At 47.9% G+C, this 23,162-nt stretch overlaps 2 protein-coding genes across 9 annotated transcripts in view; both read right to left on the reverse strand.

The window, feature by feature from the left end:
- Positions 1-23,162, reverse strand: part of LOC144710114 (SET domain-containing protein) — a 50,742-nt gene that overhangs the window by 13,766 nt on the left and 13,814 nt on the right. For 6 of the 8 annotated variants that reach the window (XR_013583216.1, XM_078583785.1, XM_078583786.1 and 3 more), the window contains exons 7-8: positions 13,358-13,529; positions 13,160-13,268 (exon numbers count right to left, since the gene is read on the reverse strand). The exons of the other annotated variants lie outside the window; for them this stretch is intronic. Coding sequence is in view for 5 of the 6 variants with exons in the window: in XM_078583785.1 (XP_078439911.1) it covers positions 13,160-13,268; positions 13,358-13,529 (281 nt within the window). In the remaining variant the exon portion in view is untranslated. The remainder of the gene's footprint in view (positions 1-13,159; positions 13,269-13,357; positions 13,530-23,162) is intronic. 8 annotated transcript variants of the gene reach the window in all.
- On the reverse strand, positions 132-6,591 carry LOC144710546 (uncharacterized). Its single transcript, XM_078584354.1, has 2 exons — positions 6,004-6,591; positions 132-5,943 (listed from the first exon to the last, which is right to left on the reverse strand). The coding sequence occupies exons 1-2, from the start codon at positions 6,589-6,591 to the stop codon at positions 5,227-5,229; spliced, it is 1,305 nt and encodes a 434-aa protein (XP_078440480.1). The 3' UTR covers positions 132-5,226.

The raw sequence follows: 23,162 nt of genomic DNA on the forward strand, positions 1-23,162 counted from the left end.
TGGAGCCTCAATATAAATTTCTGTTTGCTTTCCTGCCTTACGACCCCACGCCACACAACATCCCCCCCACCCTACAGACCCCCTCCACCACGGGAGTCTGATCCAGATCGAGGCATGGGGTTCATATGGAGGCAGATCAGGGTCGGGCCATACTGCCAATCAAAAGGTAGATAGGGCGTCCTGGACTGGGAATCAAGGACAGGATTAACGAACAAGGAGGACTTAATTGGACAAATTTTTTGGAGCAACAATGCTCGCCATGAACTACCCTCTGGCTACTCTTCCATGCCTGATGGTCAGGCCGAGAGGAGTCAGCACGGAACGGCAATGGAGATCGGTCATCCCAAGGGCAGATTGTCTCCCATTGAGTCAGGTGATGCACCATCAGGACAGATGCGATGGCCTCCCTGCTGGACCATGGTCTCATACGTCTATGTTGGAGGCCGAGACAGGTAGGGTCGGAGGCCCCATAAACCCTTTTCATAGCTCATAAAGTGGGAGACAGAAAACACACATGGACAAGGATCAAGACGTAAAATATATAGAGAGCTCACCTAGCTAGGGTCAACAAGGAAATATTGGAGAGGGTTGGAGACGTGGAAGCAAAACTCATAGAACCAAGGCTGGGTGAAGATTGAGTCCAGGAAGACCAGACCTCCAAGACCTAAAGAAAAACAAACCTATGGGGGGGAAACATGCGTGTCAGGTCCCTTTCGCAAGGTTGTCATGCAGGGCATTGCCAGGACCCAATGATGCGTCATAAATGCAGAGGAGCGGGACACTGATGTTACATCTGCCTGCAAATAGATTGGGGAGCAAAGACCAGTGTGGTTCGGTAGCGGAGGCATCAGGGTCAAGTCCATAAGGTGCGTAGAGGAGCAGCCCAGAAATAGGGGCGGCGTCAGAGTCAAAAACTAACATTCTAAGGGGTTGCTTGATAAGAGACGTGGTCACGGGATCCTGGCCTGGAGGATGTCCTCCATGGGTTATGGGCATGCATCCCAGCTCTGAGGAAGGTGGAAGTGTGGGGGCTGGGTGCAAGCACCTTTTTCTTAAGCGAAGCCTCCATGGCGGCATACATAACTTGTTACGGCTGGACATAGAGGGTCAAAGTGAATGAAGTGAGATTGCCTTAGGTGATAGAAGAGGAGGCGGCATTGGAAAGAGCAGCCTCAATGGGCTACATACGTCATTGATCCCAGAGGAGTTACAATCGGCTATAGGATATGACAGTGGTTGGAGGTGCTAGTCAGGCCATTCAGGCATCTTCAAGACATTATCGCAACCAGCTAGGCAACTGGGGACCCCAATGTGGTGATTCTTGAAGTAGAGGCAACAGAGGGAATCAAGCCGCCTAGCTAATAGGCTCAAAGGGTAAGTACAAGGTCCTTTTGGCAGAGCGGTCTCCACCTCAGCACCTCAAAAGGCAGGTGGGCCCAGTACAAGGAAAGGAAGACCCAAGGAGATAGTTGGGCTGGGGCATCCAGAGGTGGTAAATGATGGGGAATAATTTACAAACGGCAGATGAACAGCAGCTTAAGACATATATACACCTGGAGGAGACAAAGACCAAAAAGGGATAGGTGTGTATGCGTCCGACAACGAATGTGATGTAGGACATATCATACACCCAGCCTACATATCTGCTTTTATGTGCCTTATCAGTAGGTAAGGCCTGTCCTATCTACATAATGCTCCAGACTCCCCTGTTACCTTTTGAAATGTAGGTTAAATATTGAGGGAAACGGGAAGTTTTTGCTTGAAGCTACACTCTTTTTTCTTACTTGGTCTTGTTACTCTCCTACCAATCTTGCGTTTCTCGCCCCTGCATCTCCATCATCAAACTCTCCCTTCTAGCAAGTGATTACCAAGTATTCATCACCATTCGTTCCTCGGAGCTCTCTCTACTCACTTCAACCTCATTCTAGAATCATCTCCCATTAAATCTGTTGCTGATTGCACTCTCCACTCTTCATTTTCCTATCGTCTGCTTCGCTGATTACTGCTGATATGGCCCCTCCTGTCGAACGCCTTTATGTCTGTTTTCTAGTATCTCTGGCTTGTGTACAACTATTGCGACCCTGTTATTCACAGCTTGGCCGGGTGTATTTGTGAAGGAATATTCTCAAACAATCTATAGCAGAAAAGGGTATTTTGACCGTGGCTTAAGGTCATTTTTGCAGAAACTCTCCTGTCAGTCTTTGGGCCCTATTTCCATCTGACCGTCTGTTTATGTCAAGTGGCTCTCTGGTGCTAAGAGAAATAGGGGATGCAAAGTAAACTGTACGGCCAAGAAGCATAGAATCGACATAGACTTCCCGGTATTTTTGAGACTATTGTACCATGGCAAGATACTGTTAGAGGTTGCCGATGTAGAAGGAGAACTACGAAAGGGAGAAGCAACAATCCAACACAAAAGAACAAAACACCAAGTTCACGCAACACAGACTGCGATCCCAGGTCCGCCCTCTCCAGAAGGGTCCTCCTTACAAAATACTTTCTCCATGCCCTAACTCAGGGCTTCCCCTCCTTTATATAAGGTGCAACCCCTTGTCGCTTCAGCTTCCAACGCGAGTAGTGAAGCGACACAGGGGGTTTCCTAACACTGCTCTCCCCTTGAAGAGCAACCTTGTCCTCAAGGTTGAAACTTGGGAAGGTCTTGTTCAGCCGCTCCTTCAGCTCCCATGTGGCGTCAGTCTCGGGTAACCCCTCCCATTTGATTAGGAGTTCTATGCCTTGTTGGGTGAGACGTGAAGAGATTACTTCTGCTGGTCGCACCACTTGTTCCAAGTCGTCTTGAATCATTAGCGGAATAAGCTTGGCCAGTTCACCTGGATTGAGAGCCTTGCGGAGTTGACTGACATGAAAAGTGGGGTGAACTTGACAATTCGGGGGAAAATCCAGGCAATATGCAACCGGTCCTACTTGCTTGAGGATCTGGTATGGGCCATAGAACCGAGGTGCCAGTTTCTCATTTGGACGCCTCGCCAAGGACTTCATGCGGTAGGGTCTGACTCGGACATAAACCCAATCACCTGGGAAGAACTGCACGTCTCGACGTTTCTTGTCCGCTTGCTGTTTCATCCTGACTTGGGCTTGATCAAGGTGATGCTTCAGTAGTTTGAGTGCTTGATCACACTCTTGCAGTTGCTGATCTAATGAAGAGACCGGTGAGGATGCTTGATCATAATGTAGGAGAGTAGGCGGGTCTCTCCCGTATACAGCATTGAATGGTGTTGTGCGGATGGAAGAGTGGTACGAGGTATTATAGCAATACTCTGCCCACCCGATCCACTTACTCCATTGTTTGGGCTTGTCACCTACAAAACAACAAAGATAACACTCCAAGGAACGATTAACTATTTCTGACTGTCAATCTATTTGAGGATGGTATGAGTTGCTGGGGTGTAGAACAGTTCCTTGTAGCTGAAATAAGTCTTTCCAGAATCGGCTCATGAAGATTTTGTCACAATCAGACACAATGGACCGTGGGAATCCGTGTAAACACACAATTTCCTTTATGAATACTTGGGCTACCTCAGCTGCTGAAAAAGGGTGGGCCAAGGGAAGGAAGTGAGCTGCTTTGCTGAGCCGGTCGACCACTACTAGTATGCTGTCGTAACGCTGAGATTTGGGAAGGCCTTCCACAAAATCCAATGTGATGTCTTCCCAAATTCGTTCAGGAGTCGACAATGGTTGGAGAAGTCCTGCTGGTGCCAGGTGGGATGCCTTAAAGCATTGGCAGATATAACATTTCTGGGTGTACTCTTTGATTTACTTCTTCATGCCTTTCCAATAAGTTACCTGTGTCGCCCGCTTGTAGGTTTTTAGGAATCCTTCGTGGCCACCCATCGGTCCATCATGTACCTCATGGAGTATGCGATGAACCATCTCTGATGATGCCAGAATCACCACCCGGCCTTTATATGTCAGAAGTCTTTGCCATACATGCCAATGGGAATCAGCCGCTTGTTGCACCTTGATTGCCTTCATGATTTTGGAAAGGTGAGGATCCTTGTTAACGTCTTCACGTATTTGAGCGATATCCAGAGTGGTCGGTTGAGTGAGTGACAATTGATACACTTCCATGCAGACTACCGGTTTTCGTGAGAGAGCATCCGCTGCCTTGCCCCATCCCGATACTGAATCATTGTCACGCCCTTAATTATAGGTTTTGAAAAAGAGTTAAGTCATAACCCAGCAGTTTCACGAGGAGCCTATGATACGGAGGAAGGATCTACTGTTGTTCCAGTAGATGTTTGAGGCTATACTGATCCGTACGCACCACAAATTTACGCCCCAGCAAGTAGTGCCTCCATCTGATAACTGCGAGGACTACGGCCACAAGTTCTCGTTCATAGGCACCCTTAGCTCTGTGATGATCTGAGAGTGCTTGACTGAAATACGCTACCGGTCGACCCTGCTGCATCAACACTGCACCCACTCCCATATTGGATGCATCCGTCTCTACCACGAAAGTTGCCGTGAAGTCAGGTAAAGCCAATACACGAGTGGAGGACATTGCCGGTTTGAGCTGGTGGAATGCCTTGTCTGCCACCTTGTCCCATCGGAATGAACCTTTTTTGAGTAGCTTTGTGAGGGGTCGAGCAATGATGCCGTAACCCGCCACAAACCGACGATAATAGCCCGCAAGTCCCAAGGACTTAAGCTCATCGGCATCCTGTGGGGTCGGACAGCTTTGCATAGTGATAATCTTGTGTTCATCTGCGGAGACTCCCACCTGCCATATCCAACGTCCAAAGTATTCAAGACATGTCCCTCCAAACGTGCATTTCCTGGTGTTGATGTGCAAGCTGTGCTCTCTCAGTTTCTGAAACACCAGATATAGGTGCTTCTAGGGGTTATCAGCTGAACGGCTGTAAATTAAGATATCATCAAAAAATACTAAAATAAAACGCCCGAGGTAGGGACGGAAAATTTGACCCATCAGTGACTGGAATGTGGCTGGAGCATTTTTAAGGCCAAATGGCATGACAAGGAATTTGTAGTGGCCTTCATGAGTGCGGAATGCTGTCTTAGCTACGTCATCACTATGCATCTGAATCTGATGATAACCTGGCCGTAAATCAAGTTTGGAGAAGATCACCACCCCATGTAATTCATCGAGGAGTTCTTCAACCACTGGTATGGGAAATTTGTTTCTAATCGTGAGGCGATTCAATGTACGATAGTCCATGCAAAAACGCCACCCTCCATCTTTTTTCTTCACGAGGAGCGCCGGGCTGGCATATGGCTAAGTGACGGCTGGATAATTCCTGCTGCACACATCTCGCCCACCAATTTCTCAATTTCAGTCTTCATGGCATGTGGGTAATGGTAGGGTTTCGTTGATACAGGTTTTGTCCCCGGTTCTAGACAGATGGTGTGGTCGATACTTCGTACTGGAGGTAGGGATGTAGGAGCTTCAAATACTGCTGGGAATTGGTTCCTGAACTCGGACAGGAGGTCCCCATCCACCCGTTGTGATGAACGTGGATCTTGAATATACACTTGGAACAGGGCGACACAGAGCTCATTCTCTTGTTGGATTTCCTTATGCATGGCCTTGAACGAAATGCCTGAACGGTTCAAACTGGGGTCGCCCTGCAAGGTGATATTGTGGCCGTCCCTTTGAAAAGTCATGCGTAATGTGTTCCACTCGACCACTGTCTTGCCCATAGTTGTCAACCATTGCATACCCAATATGACATCAACATTCCCCATTGGAAGGGGTAAGAAATGGTCAACTACTCGTAACTCTTGAATTGTCAACGGTACATATTTGAAAATACCTTGTCGGGGTACCTTGTGCCCGTTGCCCAGTGTGATGCCATATTTAGAAGAATCTGAAATAGAAAGAGTCAATGCTTCCACCACATCGGAGGATATAAAATTATGGCTTGCGCTACAATCAATTAGCACTGTGACTGCTTGATGTTGGATCTGCCCTCCGATTTAAATGGTGCCAGGGGAGGTCAGCCCGACCACCGAGTTTAAGGAGACCTCGACAAGTTTAACTGGTTCGACAGTCTCGTCCATGGGGATCAGGTCTTGATCATCTTCGTCGTCAGTCGGCCGTTCTAAATTATCATTCAGCACCAAGACATGCAGCTCTTTGTTACATCGATGTCCCGGAGAGTATTTGTCATTGCAGGAGAAGCATAAACGTCTGGCTTTGCGGTCTTGGATTTGCTCGACTGTCAAATTGATCTTGCGGGGGCGGGGGCCTTTTGACGGGGACACAAAGGTGCCAGTTCGCTGAGGAGGTGAGGATTCCACTGACTTCCATGGGTTGACCCCACGATAAGAATTAGGGGAGCCCATTTTGGCTGGGGAAGGGCTCATAATTGGTGAGTGGCGGCTTGCTGGGGGCAAGCTAGATTTTGTCAGCAGACGCTTTTTGTGTTCCACACGTTGGGCCTTCAACATTGTTGAGAGGAGATCATGACACTCAGCAATGTCAATCTCCGCTTGTATGTCTGGGAATAAACCTTTGATAAAACAGTCAATCATAATGTCTTCAGAGACACCATGGAGATTTGCAGCCGACCGGATGAATTCTTTTCTGTAGTCGTAAACAGTGGAGGTCATCTTTACGTCAAAGAAACGCTGACGTGCCGTTCCGTCCTGATTTCCCGCGAACCATTCCAGTAGCCGGGATTTGTGGCTTGGTCAGTCCCTAATAGGGCGTAGACTGAGGAGACACTGGTACCAGGCGAGGGCATCGCCTTCAAAGAGGGTCCCAGGTGCTATTACCTTCTCTTCATATGGAACGGCATACATGTTGAAATAGATCTCCACCCGATAAAGCCACTCTTTCGGATCGGCGCCCGCAAAGGTAGGCATTTCCAGGCATCGTGAAAAACGGGGGCCCTCGTCGGGGGCCACAGTTGTGGGGGCTTCAAGAATGGGCCACTGGGAAATCGATTGTTGTGGGTAGGTTTGGGATGTCCAGGTGGGGAGTTTAGGGTACGGATGGGAAGTCGGAAGGGTTGAAGTCTGGGGTTTTTAGGGTGCGGGAGAGGAAAGGCTGGGAAGAAAACCGGGGGGTGAGGGCCTGATACGCTTCCGATCAGAATGTAGATTCGAGAACGATAGAAGTTCCGAAAAAGATCAACGCACGGATCTCTGGATTCAAATCAATGCCAAGAGTTCGAGATCTGAATAGAGAATGTTCAAGAAGGGAAAAGGAAAACAAGAAGACGGAAACTAGGAAGGCCGCCTGCAACGCTTCCTCCTCTCTGGATTTGGGACTCTCCCGCTCTCCAGCCCGCTTACTGTAACTGATTTTCAAGATACGCTTCTACCTCCTGGAGGCTGTATTTATAGCCTTTTATGTTGACCCCCCATGCTTAGTTGACCGACGGAGCTTTGACCTTTGATACGTCCGTGGCAGGGTCGTATCAATACTCCCTTCCTGTAGATCCAAATTGTCCTCAATTTGGAAGGTTGGGAATTGTTTTGCTATGACGTCAGCTTCCTCCCAAGTTGCTTCGAAATTCGGTAAGTTCTTCCACTTGATAAGGAGTTGCATCCTGGACCTGGTGAAACGCCTTTTCAGTACAGATTCTGGAAACACCTTGGGTTGCCTGGGATCACATGCCACGTAGAGAGCTCGAAATTGTCTCTTGCTATTGATTATATCTTGAGCACTGGGGTGTGCCGGTGTTGATGCTGATAAGAAATAATGGTCCGTCTTGAGCTGATGCACATTTCCTTGCCATAAGATTTTTAAAGTTCTCAGATTGTAATTGCTTAGGAACCACTCAAGCGTCCTCAGCCAATGAGCGCCTAACACCACGTCAATGGTCCCCATTGGTAATGGATATAAGTCTTGAATAATATATATACCCTGCATGTAGATTGGTACATTGAGACATGCTCCCATTGATGATTGCATAGTTCCATTTGCTAATAATACATCGAATCGTGCTCCTGCAAAGATTTGTAGTGCTGCTTCTGATATGACCTCAGGGGTGATGAAATTGTGTGAAACTCCGCTGTCTATTAAAATTCTCACAGGTAACCCTGCGACATGCCCCCACAGTTTGATAGTATGATTTGGTGACGGTCCTTGAGATATAAATGCTGTTGACTGTGCAGAAAATGCCGACCCCTCGGTAATTGGCGCTTCGTCCGTTTGCATTAGATCAGCTTCACCCTCCGATTCATCTGCGAATTCAGTCCTGTCTAATACTAAGATGAGGTTCAAACCTTTTTTGCATCTATGCCCAGGTAAGAACTTATCATTACAGTGAAAACAAAGCCCTTTCTCTTTTCGCAATTGGAACTCAGCATCTGTGAGACGTAGATTTCTCTTCCTTTGTGGTCTGGCTTGGATAGGAGCAGGTTGCGCCAAATTAGTATGTTGAGTATGTGTCCTTGTCGCATAACTCCTTGCTGGGTTCTGAGTTCTTGGTGGGTTCTCAGGATAATTTGTAGCATTCTGTGCACTCGAAGATCCAGCATACTGTTGAAACTGATGATAAACTGGAGAATTTTGCCACGCTGTGTATAGAACTCCCAAATCAATTTCAACTTGAACTGAAATATCCATCATCTCTTGCAACCCAAAAGGCCTGCATTTCCGCACTTCCGTACGGATTTCTGGCTTCAATCCATGCAGATAGGCGTACTCCTTAGTTTCGGTAGCTATTTTGGGCAGTCGGGACAGAATCCGTTCAAATTCATCTCTGTACTCAATACCAGATCCTGTTTGTCGCACATCAAATAACTCCAAATATAGTTTGTTGTAAGATATTCCGTAGCGATTTGCAAATAGAATCTTGAAATGATCCCAATCGCGAAATCCTAATTCTTTCTCTGTGTAGATGAACCAATTTTGAGCAGCATTATCTAGATGTAATGATACCAAATGCAATTTATCCTTATCGTCTACCGGATGTAAGAAAAAGAAGCGATCCACACAAGCTATCCAGCCCTCCGCATTTTCCCCTTGGAAAAAGGGCAAATCTCCACGTTTAAGTTGAAAATTCTGGTCTAACCTGGTGTAGATTGGCTGCGGATCTGGTTGAACATTTTGATGACGATTTCCTCGTTCACTAGTTGAGGCGGATTGTTTGAATTCCTCCAGGCGCAGATTTATGGAAGCTATTTGCTCCATCACATGCTCCAATATGTTGGCGGTGCGACGTTGAAAGTCTATCGTCCCTTGGTCGGCCCTGGGACCTTGCTCCATCGAGGTGTTAACTTCAAGATCAAGAAAGAATCTGAGCTCTGATACCACTGATACGCTCCCGATCAGAATGTAGATTCGAGAACGATAGAAGTTCCGAAAAAGATCAACGCACGGATCTCTGGATTCAAATCAATGCCAAGAGTTCGAGATCTGAATAGAGAATGTTCAAGAAGGGAAAAGGAAAACAAGAAGACGGAACCTAGGAAGGCCGCCTGCAACGCTTCCTCCTCTCTGGATTTGGGACTCTCCCGCTCTCCAGCCCGCTTACTGTAACTGATTTTCAAGATACGCTTCTACCTCCTGGAGGCTGTATTTATAGCCTTTTATGTTGACCCCCCATGCTTAGTTGACCGACGGAGCTTTGACCTTTGATACGTCCGTGGCAGGGTCGTATCAGGACCGAGGAGGGTCGAAGTGGGAGGTGGACCCATTCACGCGGGGAAGGTGGTTGGGATCTGGAAAAGGGGGATACCACGGTGGGCATGTGTTGGACTGCGGAATGGGGTTGGTGGATGGACGGGGAGGTGTCTGAGGAGGAAGAGATGCTGGAAGAGGTGGACTACAAGGGGGAGGGTACACGTACCCGCGACCAATGGTTCCTGTGTGCGCTGCATAGCAGCTACCGTGATTGCGAGTTGGGAGACGGTGTGGCTTAGCACCGCCATGTCTTGTGGCAAGGACTGGAGAGGTTGCATCGCCGCTCGCTGGGTCGCCAGGGTTGTTACATCCAGGTTGAGGTTGCGGAACGACCGCAGCTCACGAGTGAGGTCATCTAAATCGGAACCCTCGGAAGCCAACATGTGTGGTGGTTCAGCAGGAGGAGCGTCCATAGCACCGTCACCGGCTCTGATACCAGTGTTAGAGGTTGCCAATGTAGAAGGAGAACTACGAAAGGGAGAAACAACAATCCAACACAAAAGAACAAAAACACCAAGTTCACGCAATACAGACTGCAATCCCTGGTCCGCCCTCTCCAGAGGAGTCCTCCTTACAAAATACTTTCTCTGTGCCCTAACTCAGGGCTTCCCCTCCTTTATATTAGGTGCACCCCCTTGTCGCTTCAGCTTCCTTGCGAGTAGTGAAGCAACACTGGGGGTTTCCTAACAGATACCTCCAAGGCACCGAAGGAAGAGGAGCGAGACACAATCTTGAGAAACAATAAAAGCAGTATTTTTTCATAAACACAAGGGATAGATATATACATGTGTATTGAGTCCTGGCACTCGTGGCCCGATACACAGCTTACTATGGTCATATAACATCAAGTAATGTGTAACAAGTGAGAGTCACATGCTACATAATATCACAACTTATACCCATAGGATTTTGGGAAGTTCAAAGACATTTTTTTTGTACTCGGCAATGGAGATTATTGGAGTTGGGAGAATCTTGATGGTGGTTTCATGCTCATAAATATTTTTCAAAGAAATAGAACAAAGATAGAAGGATTAAAAGAGAAGCAATGTGATAGTTACAATAATAAGAGAGATAAACAGCATATGCCTTTGCTTGGACAACTTAGATCAACCGAGGAGGCCTCCAGAGGGCTCGGATGACAGAGACAAGGCTACAACATGTTTTGGGACAAACAAGGAAACCAAGGAGCTCTCCCTGAGTTGTAGAGAAAGAAAGTGCCACCGAGGAAACTTAGGAGATCTCCCATCAATTTAAACCACAGATATAAAATAACAAGATGATGTAAATCCTGGGTTATACCAGTCACACCTGGATCTGGATGATTTCATAGCATGTTAGGAGTCCAATAAAGAATCAAGCAACAACACATCAATGAAGATGGAAGCGGAGTATACCAATTCTTGCAGCCATCATACGTTGAGAATGTTGAGAGTAAAGGAGAGGAAGCAGAGATCTGATATAAAGAGACAAGCCAATTGAAAGAAAGAAAAGAAAAAATGATAGCCCATTATTGGTTCAACCTGTACAAAGTTGTTGGATCAGTACCCACTACAACTCGAACTCTAACTTGATAACTAGGACACAAAAAATATACAATATAGTAATCCCCTATGTATATAGTTTGAATATATAGAAGAAAAGAGATACTGGAAAATATTTTTTTAAATTTTGAACTGTGGTCACCAACGAAGACTTCCCAGGCGGTCACCCATCCTGGTACTGCTCTCGCCCAAGCACGCTCAACTTCGGAGTTCTAATGGTACCTGCTACACTAGTGTGCTGATACTAGTCCAGGTCCTGCCCACTGGAAGATAGGAGATAAGGAGGAATGGAACAGGGTGCCAGGTCCTGCCCGCTGAACTGGGAGTCAGCGAAAGACAGTAGAAGGGGATAAAAGCCAAAGTCAAGTATAATGATGTTTCCCTATCCATATAGAGGAACATGAAGCACAAAAATGTCGAGGAGCCACCAGAGTGGGGGATTTTTGGCCTACAGCATTGTGCAACTCTATATATCTTATCACAGCCAAGGTTTAACCAACTGGTTTAGGGAGGTGAATGGTGACTACGTGGGACCATCCCTATCTCCCTTTATTCCAAGACAACTGGTTGATGGCACAGTTGTACGAACAGAAGTCTTAACAGCATTGTAAAGGACAAAGGTCAAGGGGTTTATGTGTAAGGTGGATTTCAAAAAGCTTACAACTGCCTTGATTGGAAGTTCCTATAGACATCTGATAAGTTCTTGTATCACATTGGTAGAAAATTCGGAATGGAAATGAGTTACTTACAGTATGGTATTCGCTCTACTCGATCTTTCAAGCAGATGTCCCTCTCGTCTCTGTCGCCAAACTCCCCGGTATACCAAACTCACTCGGACGTTCAAGCCAAATGCAGCTTCGCCCTCCCAGCTCCTGTATGCCCCAAGAAGTCTGATGAAGAAGATCCCTTCCTCCCCGCAAGCCTCCTTCATTTATAGTATCCTTTATTCCTTCCCTAAACTACCAGTCAAGAACTGGCAGTTATTCTGCCAGGTCAGCACCACCTGGACCAGTGCCCCTCTCTAGGACACTGACACTCTTTTTCTGTCTTTGACGTTTTCTCCTTTCGTAAACTCTAATAGGGATCGCATCAACATCATTGCAGCATAATGGGTGGGGTGGGGTGGATTAAGAGATGTACTGCATCCCTCTTGTTTTTGATGCAGGTGAATGGGCGTTCCAAAGGGATATGGATTTAGCTACAATGAGGTGTCAGACAGAGATGCCCTCTACCAGTACCCTTCATCTTGGCAGCAGATGACATTGCCAGAAGCACAATGATGGAGGCTTACTCCAACCGCCCCAGTTGATGGGATTTCAGCCCAATAGTTTCCTAACAAGGCCTGTACTACAATATGCAGACAATACCGCCTTTTTCAGGAGGCCAAGAATCTATCCAAACTTTTGGACCTAGGCTTTGATGTTGCAGGACTACACATTAACCACACCAAGTCAGCCTTTGTCTGGTTTGAGATATTGCCAAAGGAGGCCCAATGTTCAAGAGCCTTGGGGATGCCAATTGGGAAACTACCCGTGAAATATTTGGGCCAGCTATTGATATGTGTTTGTATCAAAAACATGGATTGACAACCAGAACTAGTGAAGGTGATGTGAAAGTTAGAGCAAAAGATACGGATACCCTTAGACTCAACTAGGTTGAAAGGGTTTGAAATTAATTTCAGCAGAAAAAAAATACCCTAAATGATCATTTGTTACTATCCTCCAACGAGAATGAGAAGCTTTAAAGGCTTGGTGGTGGAATCAGCGAAGGAAGAATCTTTTATTTGAATGGGCTCCAAAGCCCTTATATTGGGTTACAAGACCGGTCAGGTGGATCAGTCAGTGACAACCACTCAGTTATATTGATAAAAGCAAGGAAGAGGAGGAAAATTATTCTTCAATAATATGAAAGAACTACGTCATACATTGAATTTAGAAATTTAAGGAGAGAACCCTGCTCACCAAAGAAAACACAAATTTAAAGACAATGAATCTGTGCTTACCATGGTTGCAGAAATCTATGCCAGGAATAAGACCTTCGACCCAGACAGTCTCACCATTTAACCAACTAGATTCTTCATTGGACATTTCCCTTCCTTCTGCAGGTATGGGCTAAACCTCAAAAAATGCATCAGTTGTTCAATTTTTTTGCCAATTTAAAAGGAAAACTGGTTTTAATGACTGAAACTTGCATTTTTCACCTTGATTTTCACATCCATGCTGCCAATGGAAGTTTTATCATTAGTGTGAGATGATGGAACTTTTTGATTGCTTGTATCGCTTGATGAATTGGCATCTCCATCAGACGAAGGAAACACATAAGTATGGGGAAATGGAATGTTTAAAGCTCGGGTCCAGAAGACCGAGTTAGCCCTGGCAATTTACATTTAGAATATATAAGCCAAATTCCATACAAAAACTTGAAGTGCTTCACAGCATGCTAAGGTCAAAGGAATATTTGATTCATTACCACAAAACTCTGTGAGTAGCCAAGAATGACACAAAGAACAATATTTTAATGGAAATTTATCAATTCAATAATAATTGTAAGGCAAACAAAGGAGTGTGGAATTTAATGTGTTATCGGCTGAGATCCATATCTATCTTGCAATCTAGCAGCAGGTTCAGTAAATAATCCTTGGTGCATGCACTGATTAGAGATTTTGGGAGCTGGCTGACACAAGGTCCCATGCTTCTTCACCTGACTAACTCTTGTTCACTACTTTCCTTTTATCCCCTTCATAAGTTTAAGCTCTTAAGACTCATAGCAATGACAGAGCTATGAAGAAACATCATATAATGTCAAAATCTTGAGTCAGAAATGTTTATTTACCCCAACTGTTGAATACTCTATATGTTTCTATTTTTCTTTTTCTCTCTCAATATCTTTCTTCTCTTTTTTCTCTCTCTTCTGTTGTTCCCTCTATATGTACCTTCTTGAAGAGAACCCTAAAGTAAGGTGTTTTGTTTTCTTCTACACTTTCTCTCTCCTCGGAGCATTCTCTCTCCTCAGAGCTTTCTCCCTCCTTGGATCTTTCTCTCTCCTCCGAGCTTTCTCTCTCCTCGGATCTTTCTCTCTCCGTGGAGCTTCCTCTCCCCTGAGGATTCTTTATGGTATCAGAGCCTTCTCCTCGGAGCCATCTAGCCATCTACCTCCATCTACCGCTCGATCTATTGCCGTCGAGCTCGACCTTCAAGCTCTACCTATCTGGTGTTCAAACTCGACCTAACACCAACAAGGAACCTTCGGCATTCAAGCTCGACCTGCTCGGCGTGTTCTCATCACCTACCACCTGTTCGACATTTGTCCTGAGTCAACATTCCTGCAGATTCAAGCTCAATCGGCTGATGTTTCTCGGCCTTCATTCCTTGGCCTTCATTGCTCGGCGTGTTCTCATCGCCTACCACCTGTTCGACATTTTTCGTGTGTCGACATTCCTGCAGATTCAAGCTCAACCGGCCAACGTTTCTCGACTATCATTCCTTGGCCTTCCATTTGGCGTTCCTTGATCTTCATTCGCCGTCAGCGTCACTCGGCGTTATCAGTGCCATCTTTATTTCTCCAAGTCAGAGTATCTCCTTGCTTCTATAATCTTGTCGGATCTCCGTCGACAACATGGCGTCTAATCATTCTACTACCTCCGCTGCCTCTTTGCCACCGGGGCTGTCTCCTCATTCATCCGAATTGCGTTCTTGGCACTATTCATTGTCTCGTATACCTTCTGAATTTTGATTCACTGGGTTGAAGCTTCTTCAATGGCGTCAGTATGTTCGAATTACTTTGAAAGGGAAACTTATGAAGCATCTTTTGGAAGAGCCGCCGCTTCCCACAGCCTTGCACTATGACCATTGGCTTAATGTTGAGGGTGTGGTTCATCGGTGGCTTCTCGTCAGTATCAGTCCATCATGTGCTGCGGAATTCTTATCTCTAGACTCAGCCAAGGAGATATGGGATGCTGCTCAAGAATCTCACTCTAAGCGAAACAACTTGGCCATTATTTATGAACTCGTGACTCGCTCCACTAATTTAGTCCAGGGCCCTAGATCTGTTCGAGCTTATAGCCTGGAAGTGACATCTCTTTGGGCTGAGTTGAACCACTACATGCCTCCTGACCCCAACTCGGTTGATCGTGGGTATGTTCTCCAACTCCGAGTCTTCAAATTTCTCATGAGGCTGAACCCCGAGTACGAGTCTCTACGCAGCAAGCTTATTCATCGGGAAAAGGTTCCTACCTTGAAGGAGGCCGTTCTTGCCGTTCAGATGGAGGAGACACACAATGACTGTGCAGCTGCTGGGGAACTCACAACCTACACCTACTCAGGGTGGGCAGCCTCATACATCCTCTTCCCTAGTGCTGCAACCTCACATGATTCCCGCAACCCAGAAGTCGATGAGTACAGGCCACGGCTCCCATGGAGATTCTTCTCTTTTCCGCAATTATTGCAAGAAAAGAGGTCATACTAAGGATACATGCTACAAGTTACTAAAAAAAAATGCTCACCAAAGTCAATTGGAGACCACTTCGGTGCCTCCGATCAATACCCCTGCCTTCACGGGACCATCCACGGCTTCTTCTACATCGCTACCGATTACCGCCAACACATCTTCTGATGTACCCCATAAGCCCATTTTCTGAAGCCCATTAGCAAGTCGTGGCCCAAGAAGGAGATTCTTCTAGAGCTGACAAAATCTGCAGAAATATATCTAGAGCCCCTCAAAATCCTCTGACAAGATTTTCTCTGACAAGATCTTCTGACAGGATTTTCCCTGACAAGATCTTCTGACAAGATTATCTCTGACAGGATATCCTCTGACAAGATCTTCTGACAGAATCCTCTACCAGATTCTTCTTCTGCCAGGATCTTTGCTCTAACTTGTCAGATCTGCATATCTTCTGTTTTGTCACATCAGGATCTTCTTCAGCCACACAAATATCTCCTGACAGCTTCTACAGGCCCTAGAATCTGCTAGATATCTCTGCTCAGGCCTGACAGGCTGCTTATCCTCTGATTTAGCGTGTTAGATTTATTTTTCTCAATGTTTTGACTTGTCTTGTCATGGGTACAGTCATTATGGACGACCCTGCACTCCTTGTGGCCTACATAAGGCCCCCATGTACCCCTGACTGAGGCATTATTGAAATCTATTGTCTTGTTGAAACTATTGTTTCTCCCCTCTGAGTGTTCTCTTTGTTAGAGAGTGCTTGTGTGCTTGTGGATTCAAGTACAACCCCTTGTGGATTCAAGGGTTGGAGAGGCTAGTTCTATGGATTAAGGACTTAGCTCCTTCAAGTAGAGCAAGGCTTGTGGACTCAAGTCGTGTTCCTACATTGTTCGTGTACTAAGGCTGCGTCATCTTCTATGGGAGATCAACTCAAGCGCGATGAAATTGACGAACTCCGGCAACTACTTCAGTCTAAATTGGTTGGCTCTACTTCACTGGTTCATCAAGGTACACATTTTTCCTCTTCCTCTTCTCATATGCAATGGATCGTTGACTCAGGTGCCACCGCTCACATGACTCCCCCCTCAAAGTGTTTTCTCACCTACACCCCCTCTCCTAGCTCTCATAAAGTTCGTCCTGCATCTGGACAACTCCTACCTGTGGCCAGTGTTGGGAGTGTCCAACTCTCTTCCCATCTTATCCTCAAACATGTTCTCCATGTCCCCGCCTTGCCCTTAGCTTTGTTTCCCTTTGTCACCTTGTTCAAAATCTTGGCCAAGACTTATTTTTCAACCCTAATACTTGCTTTTATCGTGATAAGGTGTCGGGGCAGACGACTACACTTGCTGAGGAACGCGGTGGTCTCTACATCCTTCACCACTCTCCACATATTTCTCCTTCAGTCCCTGCTGTTGGTGCGGCTCTCTCCATTGCGGCCCAGGTCCCTCTTTGGCTTCTTCATCGTCACTTGGGACATCCTTCTTTCTCTACTTTGAAACTAATGTTCCCTCGTTTGTTTCATGGATGTCCTGTGGATGGGTTTGGTTGCGAACCATGTCGGTTAGCTAAACATACTCGGGCAAAGTATCCTCCTTCTGACCCCTCGTCGCGTTCATCTTCGCCTTTCTCCCTAATCCACAGCGATATCTGGGGGCCAGCCCCCATCTCTAGTACTTCTAGCGCCCATTGGTTAGTGATATTTGTGGATGATTCCACCCGCTTTACATGGGGTTATCTCCTCAAAAATAAATCAGATCTTTCTGCAACTATCATTTCGTTCCATGCCCTCATCCTTAATCAATTTGGTACGTCTCTCAGACGCTTCCGCTCCGATAATGCTCGTGATTATATTAACTCCACCATTATTAACTCCACCATTTCCACATTCTTCACCTCTCATGGTATCGTCCATGAAACGTCCTGTCCTTGCCTCAACAGAATGGTCTTGTGGAACGCAAATTTCGCCACATCTTTGATACCACTCGCTCTCTCCTTCTTCATATGAATTATGCCCAAATATTTATGGGGTGAAGCTTCGCTAACCGCTGTCCACCTCATTAATCGTCTTTCCTCTCGCGTTCTTTCTCATCTTTCCCCTCTTGATGCCCTACATCGGGTCTATCCTAGAGTTTCCTTGAGCACTAATCTTATTCCACGTATCTTTGGGTGCACCTGCTACATCGCTAACCGTCATATTTCTCGGGATAAACTTGATGCTAAGGCGCTCTGTTGTGTCTTTGTGGGTTACTCTTCTCATCAAAAAAGATATAAATGCTATCACCCTTCTACTCATCGCCTCCTCGTGAGCAAAGATGTTACCTTTGACGAGTCTACTCCGTTCTACCTTCCTAGCTCGTCGTCCTCTCCTTCCCATTCCTCTTCATGTGATGAGTCCTTTGATTTCCTTATTCTACTTACACCTTCCTCCTTGTCTCCTCTCCTTGCTACTCCTCCATTGGCTCTCCGCTCCTCCGCAAAAATTTGATTGGACTATTTACCATCATCGTTGACGTCATCCCTTGTTTGCCCCTGCCCCGACACCTACACCACTCCTTGCTGCACCACCCTCTCCTCCCTCCTGCGATGCCCTTTCACCGGCCCCTCTACCCTCTCCACCTGCGGCTGCCCCGAACCCTTCCCCTGCCTGTGACGATCTTCCCATTGCTCTCCGGAAAGCCCATCGATCCTGTACCTCCATTTCCCTTTACCCTTTGGCCAATTATGTTTCCTTCCATCGCCTCTCCCCGTCTTATCAAGCCCTTCTCACCCGTCTTGATTCGATTGCCATTCCGAAGACGGTGGTTGTCGCCTTGGCTTCACCTAAGTGGCGTCATGCAATGGAAGAGGAATTGGCTGCCTTGGAAAAAAATCGAACTTGAGATCTTCTTCCTTTGCCTTTGGGCAAGCACTTGGTTGGCTGTCGGTGGGTCTATACCGTCAAGTACCAGTCTGATGGCTCTCTCGAACGGTATAAGGTTCGTCTTGTGGCTAAAGGCTACACACAACAGTTTGGTACTAATTATCTAGAGACATTTGCCCCCGTTGCTAAGATGAACACTGTTCGTCTTCTTATTGCTCTCATGGCTCATCATGATTGGTCTCTTTAGCAGTTTGATGTCAAGAATGTCTTTCTTCATGATGATCTTCATCAAGAGGTTTATATGGCCTTGCCTCCCGGCTATGCGGCTCCTTCCGCACCCCCCTTGTGTTGTCTCAAGAAAGCTCTCTTTGGCTTAAAGCAGTCTCCTCGGGCTTGGTTTGGTCGTTTTACGCACTCGATGAAACTCTTTCGATATTCTCAGTGCAACGGTGATCATACCCTCTTCTATCGTCATTCCTCGTCTGGGGGAGTCACACTACTTCTCGTGTATGTAGATGACATTAGCCTCCTCTGCTACTTTCTTGGCATTGAGGTGGCATACTCTACGACCGAAATCGTCCTTTGCCAAAGGAAATATATTACGGACCTTCTTCAAGAGCTTGGAAAGGCGGACTCCCAACCCCTTACCACTCCTATTGAAGTGAATCACCGGCTATTTCTAGCGGAGCATGAGGAGGTTGTTGACCAAGGACAGTATCAAAGATTGGTTGGTAAGCTGATATATCTAACTCACACTCGCCCTGACATCGCTTATGCCGTGGGCGTTTTAAGTCAATTTATGCATTCTCCAAAAGCTAGTCATATGCATGCTGCCAACCGTGTACTTCGCTATCTTAAGGGTACTATTAGTCTTGGTCCCCAATTCAAGCATAATGGTGGTCTCCAATTGGACGTCTATACTGATGCCGATTATGTTGGTTCTCATGTTGATCGTGGCTCAACGACGGGTTACTGTACATTTATTGGTGGCAATATTATTACATGGCGCAGTAAGAAACAATCCGTTGTCTCTCGCTCTGGTGCTGAAGCAGAGTTTCGTGCCCTGGCACAAGGTCTCTGCCAGGCGTTATGGCTCACTAATCTTCTTGCAGAACTGAAGCTACAGTGTCATCAACCAACTCAATTTTTTTGTGATAATAAATCAGCTATCAGCAATGCCCACGATCCAGTGCAATACAACCGCACTAAACATGTTGAAGTTGATCGTCATTTCACAAAAGAGAAGATGGAGTCGGGACATTTTTGTATTTCCTACACCCCGTCTGCCCATCAACGAGCTGATATATTTTCACCAAAGGACTGTCTACCCCGCGTTTTCAAGAATTGTGCGGCAAACTGGGAATGGATAACATCCACTCACGAGTTTGAGGGGGAGTGTTGAATACTCTATATGTTTCTATTTTTCTTTTTCTCTCACAATATCTTTCTTTTCTCTTTCTTCTGTTGTTCCCTCTATATGTACCTTCTTGAAGAGAACCCTAAAGTAAGGTGTTTTGTTTTCTTCTACACTTTCTCTCTCCTCGGAGCTTTCTCTCTCCTCGGATCTTTCTCTCTCCTTGGATCTTTCTCTCTCCTCGAATCTTTCTCTCTCCTTGGAGCTTTCTCTCTCCTCGGATCTTTCTCTCTCCTCAGAGCTTCCTCTCCCCTGAGGATTCTTCATAAGTTCAGTAATAATCCTAGGTGTGTTGAACTCCATGCTAGGGCTTGGAGGAAGGAGAGGAATGAATTCCTTAACTAGAATGTACATGAGGAGGGGTATATATACCCTAGGAGAGAAAGAGAAGAGAATATGAGTTAGTGATAAGTGAGGGAGCCTAGTGGGTTTATAGAACATGACCCGCTAGGAGAGGCCTCTCACTAACAGCCCCCCGCAAGCGAGGTATGGATGTCATCCATGCCAAGCTTGGAGGTAGCACGAACAAGGAGAGGATTTGATAATCCCTTCGTGAGAACATCGGCCGCCTGGTCGGATGACGGCACGAAAGACAAGTCGAACAAGCCCTCGTCCATCCGCTCCTTGAAGAAGTAGCGGTTGATCTCCATGTGCTTGATGCGACCCGTCTGGCCCGGATTTTGAGCCAAGGCAATAGCCGATTTGTTGTCACAATAAAAGTGGATCGGACGGGTGTACTCGACGCGAAGTTCGCGGAGCACCCCGTGAATCCACTGAGCCTCAGAGGCCCCATCCGCAAGTGCCCGGTATTCCGCCTCTGCACTCGAACGGGAGACACGATCCTGCTTGCTGCTTTTCCAGCTCACAAGGCCCCCGAAGACAAAGATGCAAAGGCCGGTGGTAGACCGGTAGTCCACAGTCGAGCCTGCATAGTCAGCGTCTGTATATACCTTTACAGTCGGCTCTGAGCTCCGGGGGACGTTGACGACGAAGGCTGCTTTCAACCTCCGTCAACTCCTTAACCAGACCATCGAAGTCCGGAAGAGGAGTCTGGGAGTGAAGAGCCCGGCGCCTGACATCCGCATATTCCGGATTCAGCTTGTCGAGAAATGACATGTAGCGGAGCTTGAGAGCATGGCGCGTCGACGCAGTCGGATCCCCACGGCATGTAATAGTCCACCTCGCGCCACAGGGCTTGGTGGCAAGGCTATAGTCCATAATGGACATGGTGCCATGTCGGAGTACACTCGCCCGCCGCCGGCCAAAGTAAAGATCTTCCAGTCATCAGCATCATGCCCGCAGCAGCGGCGCGTGCTCCCAGATCTCCAGCGAGTCGTCAGTGGAGGAACTTGTCATAGACCTCCCGAGAGAGTGTGAGTCAAGAGCCAGGAGTGGACGTACTGCTGCTCGGCACTCCAGGCGGGAAATGCGGTCCGTGACGGGAGGGGCTGGGGTGAGATGTTTCTGGAGCAGACGGCGCAGAGTGTACTCGACGAACTTCAGCCACGACATCAAGTTCGGAGCACTGAGACGGCAGTTATCCGGGCGGAGAGGAGGAGAGGAGCACCGATTTTCGGCGACGGAGTTCCCGGGCAAAGTCAGCCGCGTGAAATCTGCTTGGGTTGACGCCGGGCTGTGGATGCAGACGGATCACTGCCCATGCTGGAGGTAGTCGACATGACGGCAAACAGCAGCAGCGCAGCGAACGAAGAACCGAACACGGTCCGAACACGGAGATGCTTGCGGCGGGCGGCGGCTTGCGGGCGGCGCTGCGCGGCGCGCTGCTGCGGGCGGCTGCTGCGGCGGCGGCGCTTGCGCGGCTCGCGCGCTGCTCGCGGGCGGCTGCTGGCGGGCGCGGGCGGCGGCTGCGCGGCGCTGCTCGCGGCGCTGCTGGCGGCGCTGCTCGCGGCGGCTGCTCGGCGCGCTGCTTGCGGCGCGGCGCTGCTCGCGGCGCTGCTCGCGGCGCTGCTCGCGGGCGGCTGCGGCGGCGGCGGCGGCGCTGCGGCGGCGCGGTTGCTCGCGGCGCTGCTGCGCGGCGGCTTCTGCGGGCGTTGCTGCGCGGCGGCGCTGCTTGCGGCGGCGCTTGCTCGCGGGCGCTGCTGCGGCGGCTGCGGGCGCGGGCGGCTGCGCGGCGCTGCTGCCGCGGGCGCCTGCTTGCGTGCGGGCGCTGCTCGCGGGCGGCTGCTTGCGTGCGAGCAAGGAGAAGATTGAGAGGGTGATGGTGAAGAAGAAGAAGAAGAAGAAGAAGAAGAAGAAGAAGAAGAAGAAGCCCGCACACAGGCTTAGGGCTAGAGATGGGGATCAAGAGCTTGGCTCTGATACCATGTTGAACTCCATGCTAGGGCTTGGAGGAAGGAGAGGAAATGAATTCCTTAACTAGAATGTACATGAGGAGGGGTATATATACCCTAGGAGAGAGAGAGAAGAGAATATGAGTTAGTGATAAGTGAGGGAGCCTAGTGGGTTTATAGAACATGACCCACTAGGAGAGGCCTCTCACTAACAGTAAACCCTTCCCGGGACAGCCCTTCAGGTACGCGAGCACCCGGTGAGCTGCCTGACGATGAATCTCATGCGGAGCATGCATGAACTGACTGAGAAGGCTAACTGCATAGCTGATGTCGGGACGCGTGTGGGTCAGATAGAGAAGTTTCCCCACCAACTGCTGATATTGATGGGTGCTGACCGGCGGAGAGTCACCCCCGGCGCCCAACTTGACGTTGGGGTCGATGGGGGTCTTCACAGGAGCACAGTCGGTCATACCCGTCAAAGTCAGCAGGTCCACCGTATATTTCTGCTGGCTGATGAAGATACCACGAGCCGAGTAGGCCACCTCGAGCCCCAAGAAGTACCGGAGCTGACCAAGGGCCTTGATCTCGAACTCGCGGGCAAGGGAGCGGCTGAGGCGTGAAGCTTCGGCAGTGTCCGACCCGGTGATCAGGATGTCGTCCACATAAACGACCAGGATAGCGACCCCGGCCGGGCCGTGACGGAAGAAGAGAGTGGCTTCCCCATGCCCGCGAAGAAGAAGAAGAAGAAGAAGAAGAAGAAGAAGCCCGCACAAAGGCTTAGGGCTAGAGATGGGGATCAAGAGCTTGGCTCTGATACCATGTTGAACTCCATGCTAGGGCTTGGAGGAAGGAGAGGAATGAATTCCTTAACTAGAATATACATGAGGAGGGATATATATACCCTAGGAGAGAGAGAGAGGAGAATATGAGTTAGTGATAAGTGAGGGAGCCTAGTGGGTTTATAGAACATGACCCACTAGGAGAGGCCTCTCACTAA

Source organism: Wolffia australiana, chromosome 12 (assembly GCF_029677425.1).
Source record: "Wolffia australiana isolate 7733 chromosome 12, ASM2967742v1".
NCBI classification, from domain to species: Eukaryota; Viridiplantae; Streptophyta; class Magnoliopsida; order Alismatales; family Araceae; genus Wolffia; species Wolffia australiana.

What these genes read in the sequence shown, in the direction of transcription:
- LOC144710546 (XM_078584354.1), bottom strand. Translation starts at nt 6,591, where the DNA reads ATGACCTCCACTGTTTACGACTACAGAAAAGAATTCATCCGGTCGGCT. An exon ending in AACCAGTTAAACTTGTCGAG is followed by an intron (nt 5,944 to 6,003) that starts GTCTCCTTAAAC and finishes ATCGGAGGGCAG; the next exon opens with ATCCAACATCAAGCAGTCAC.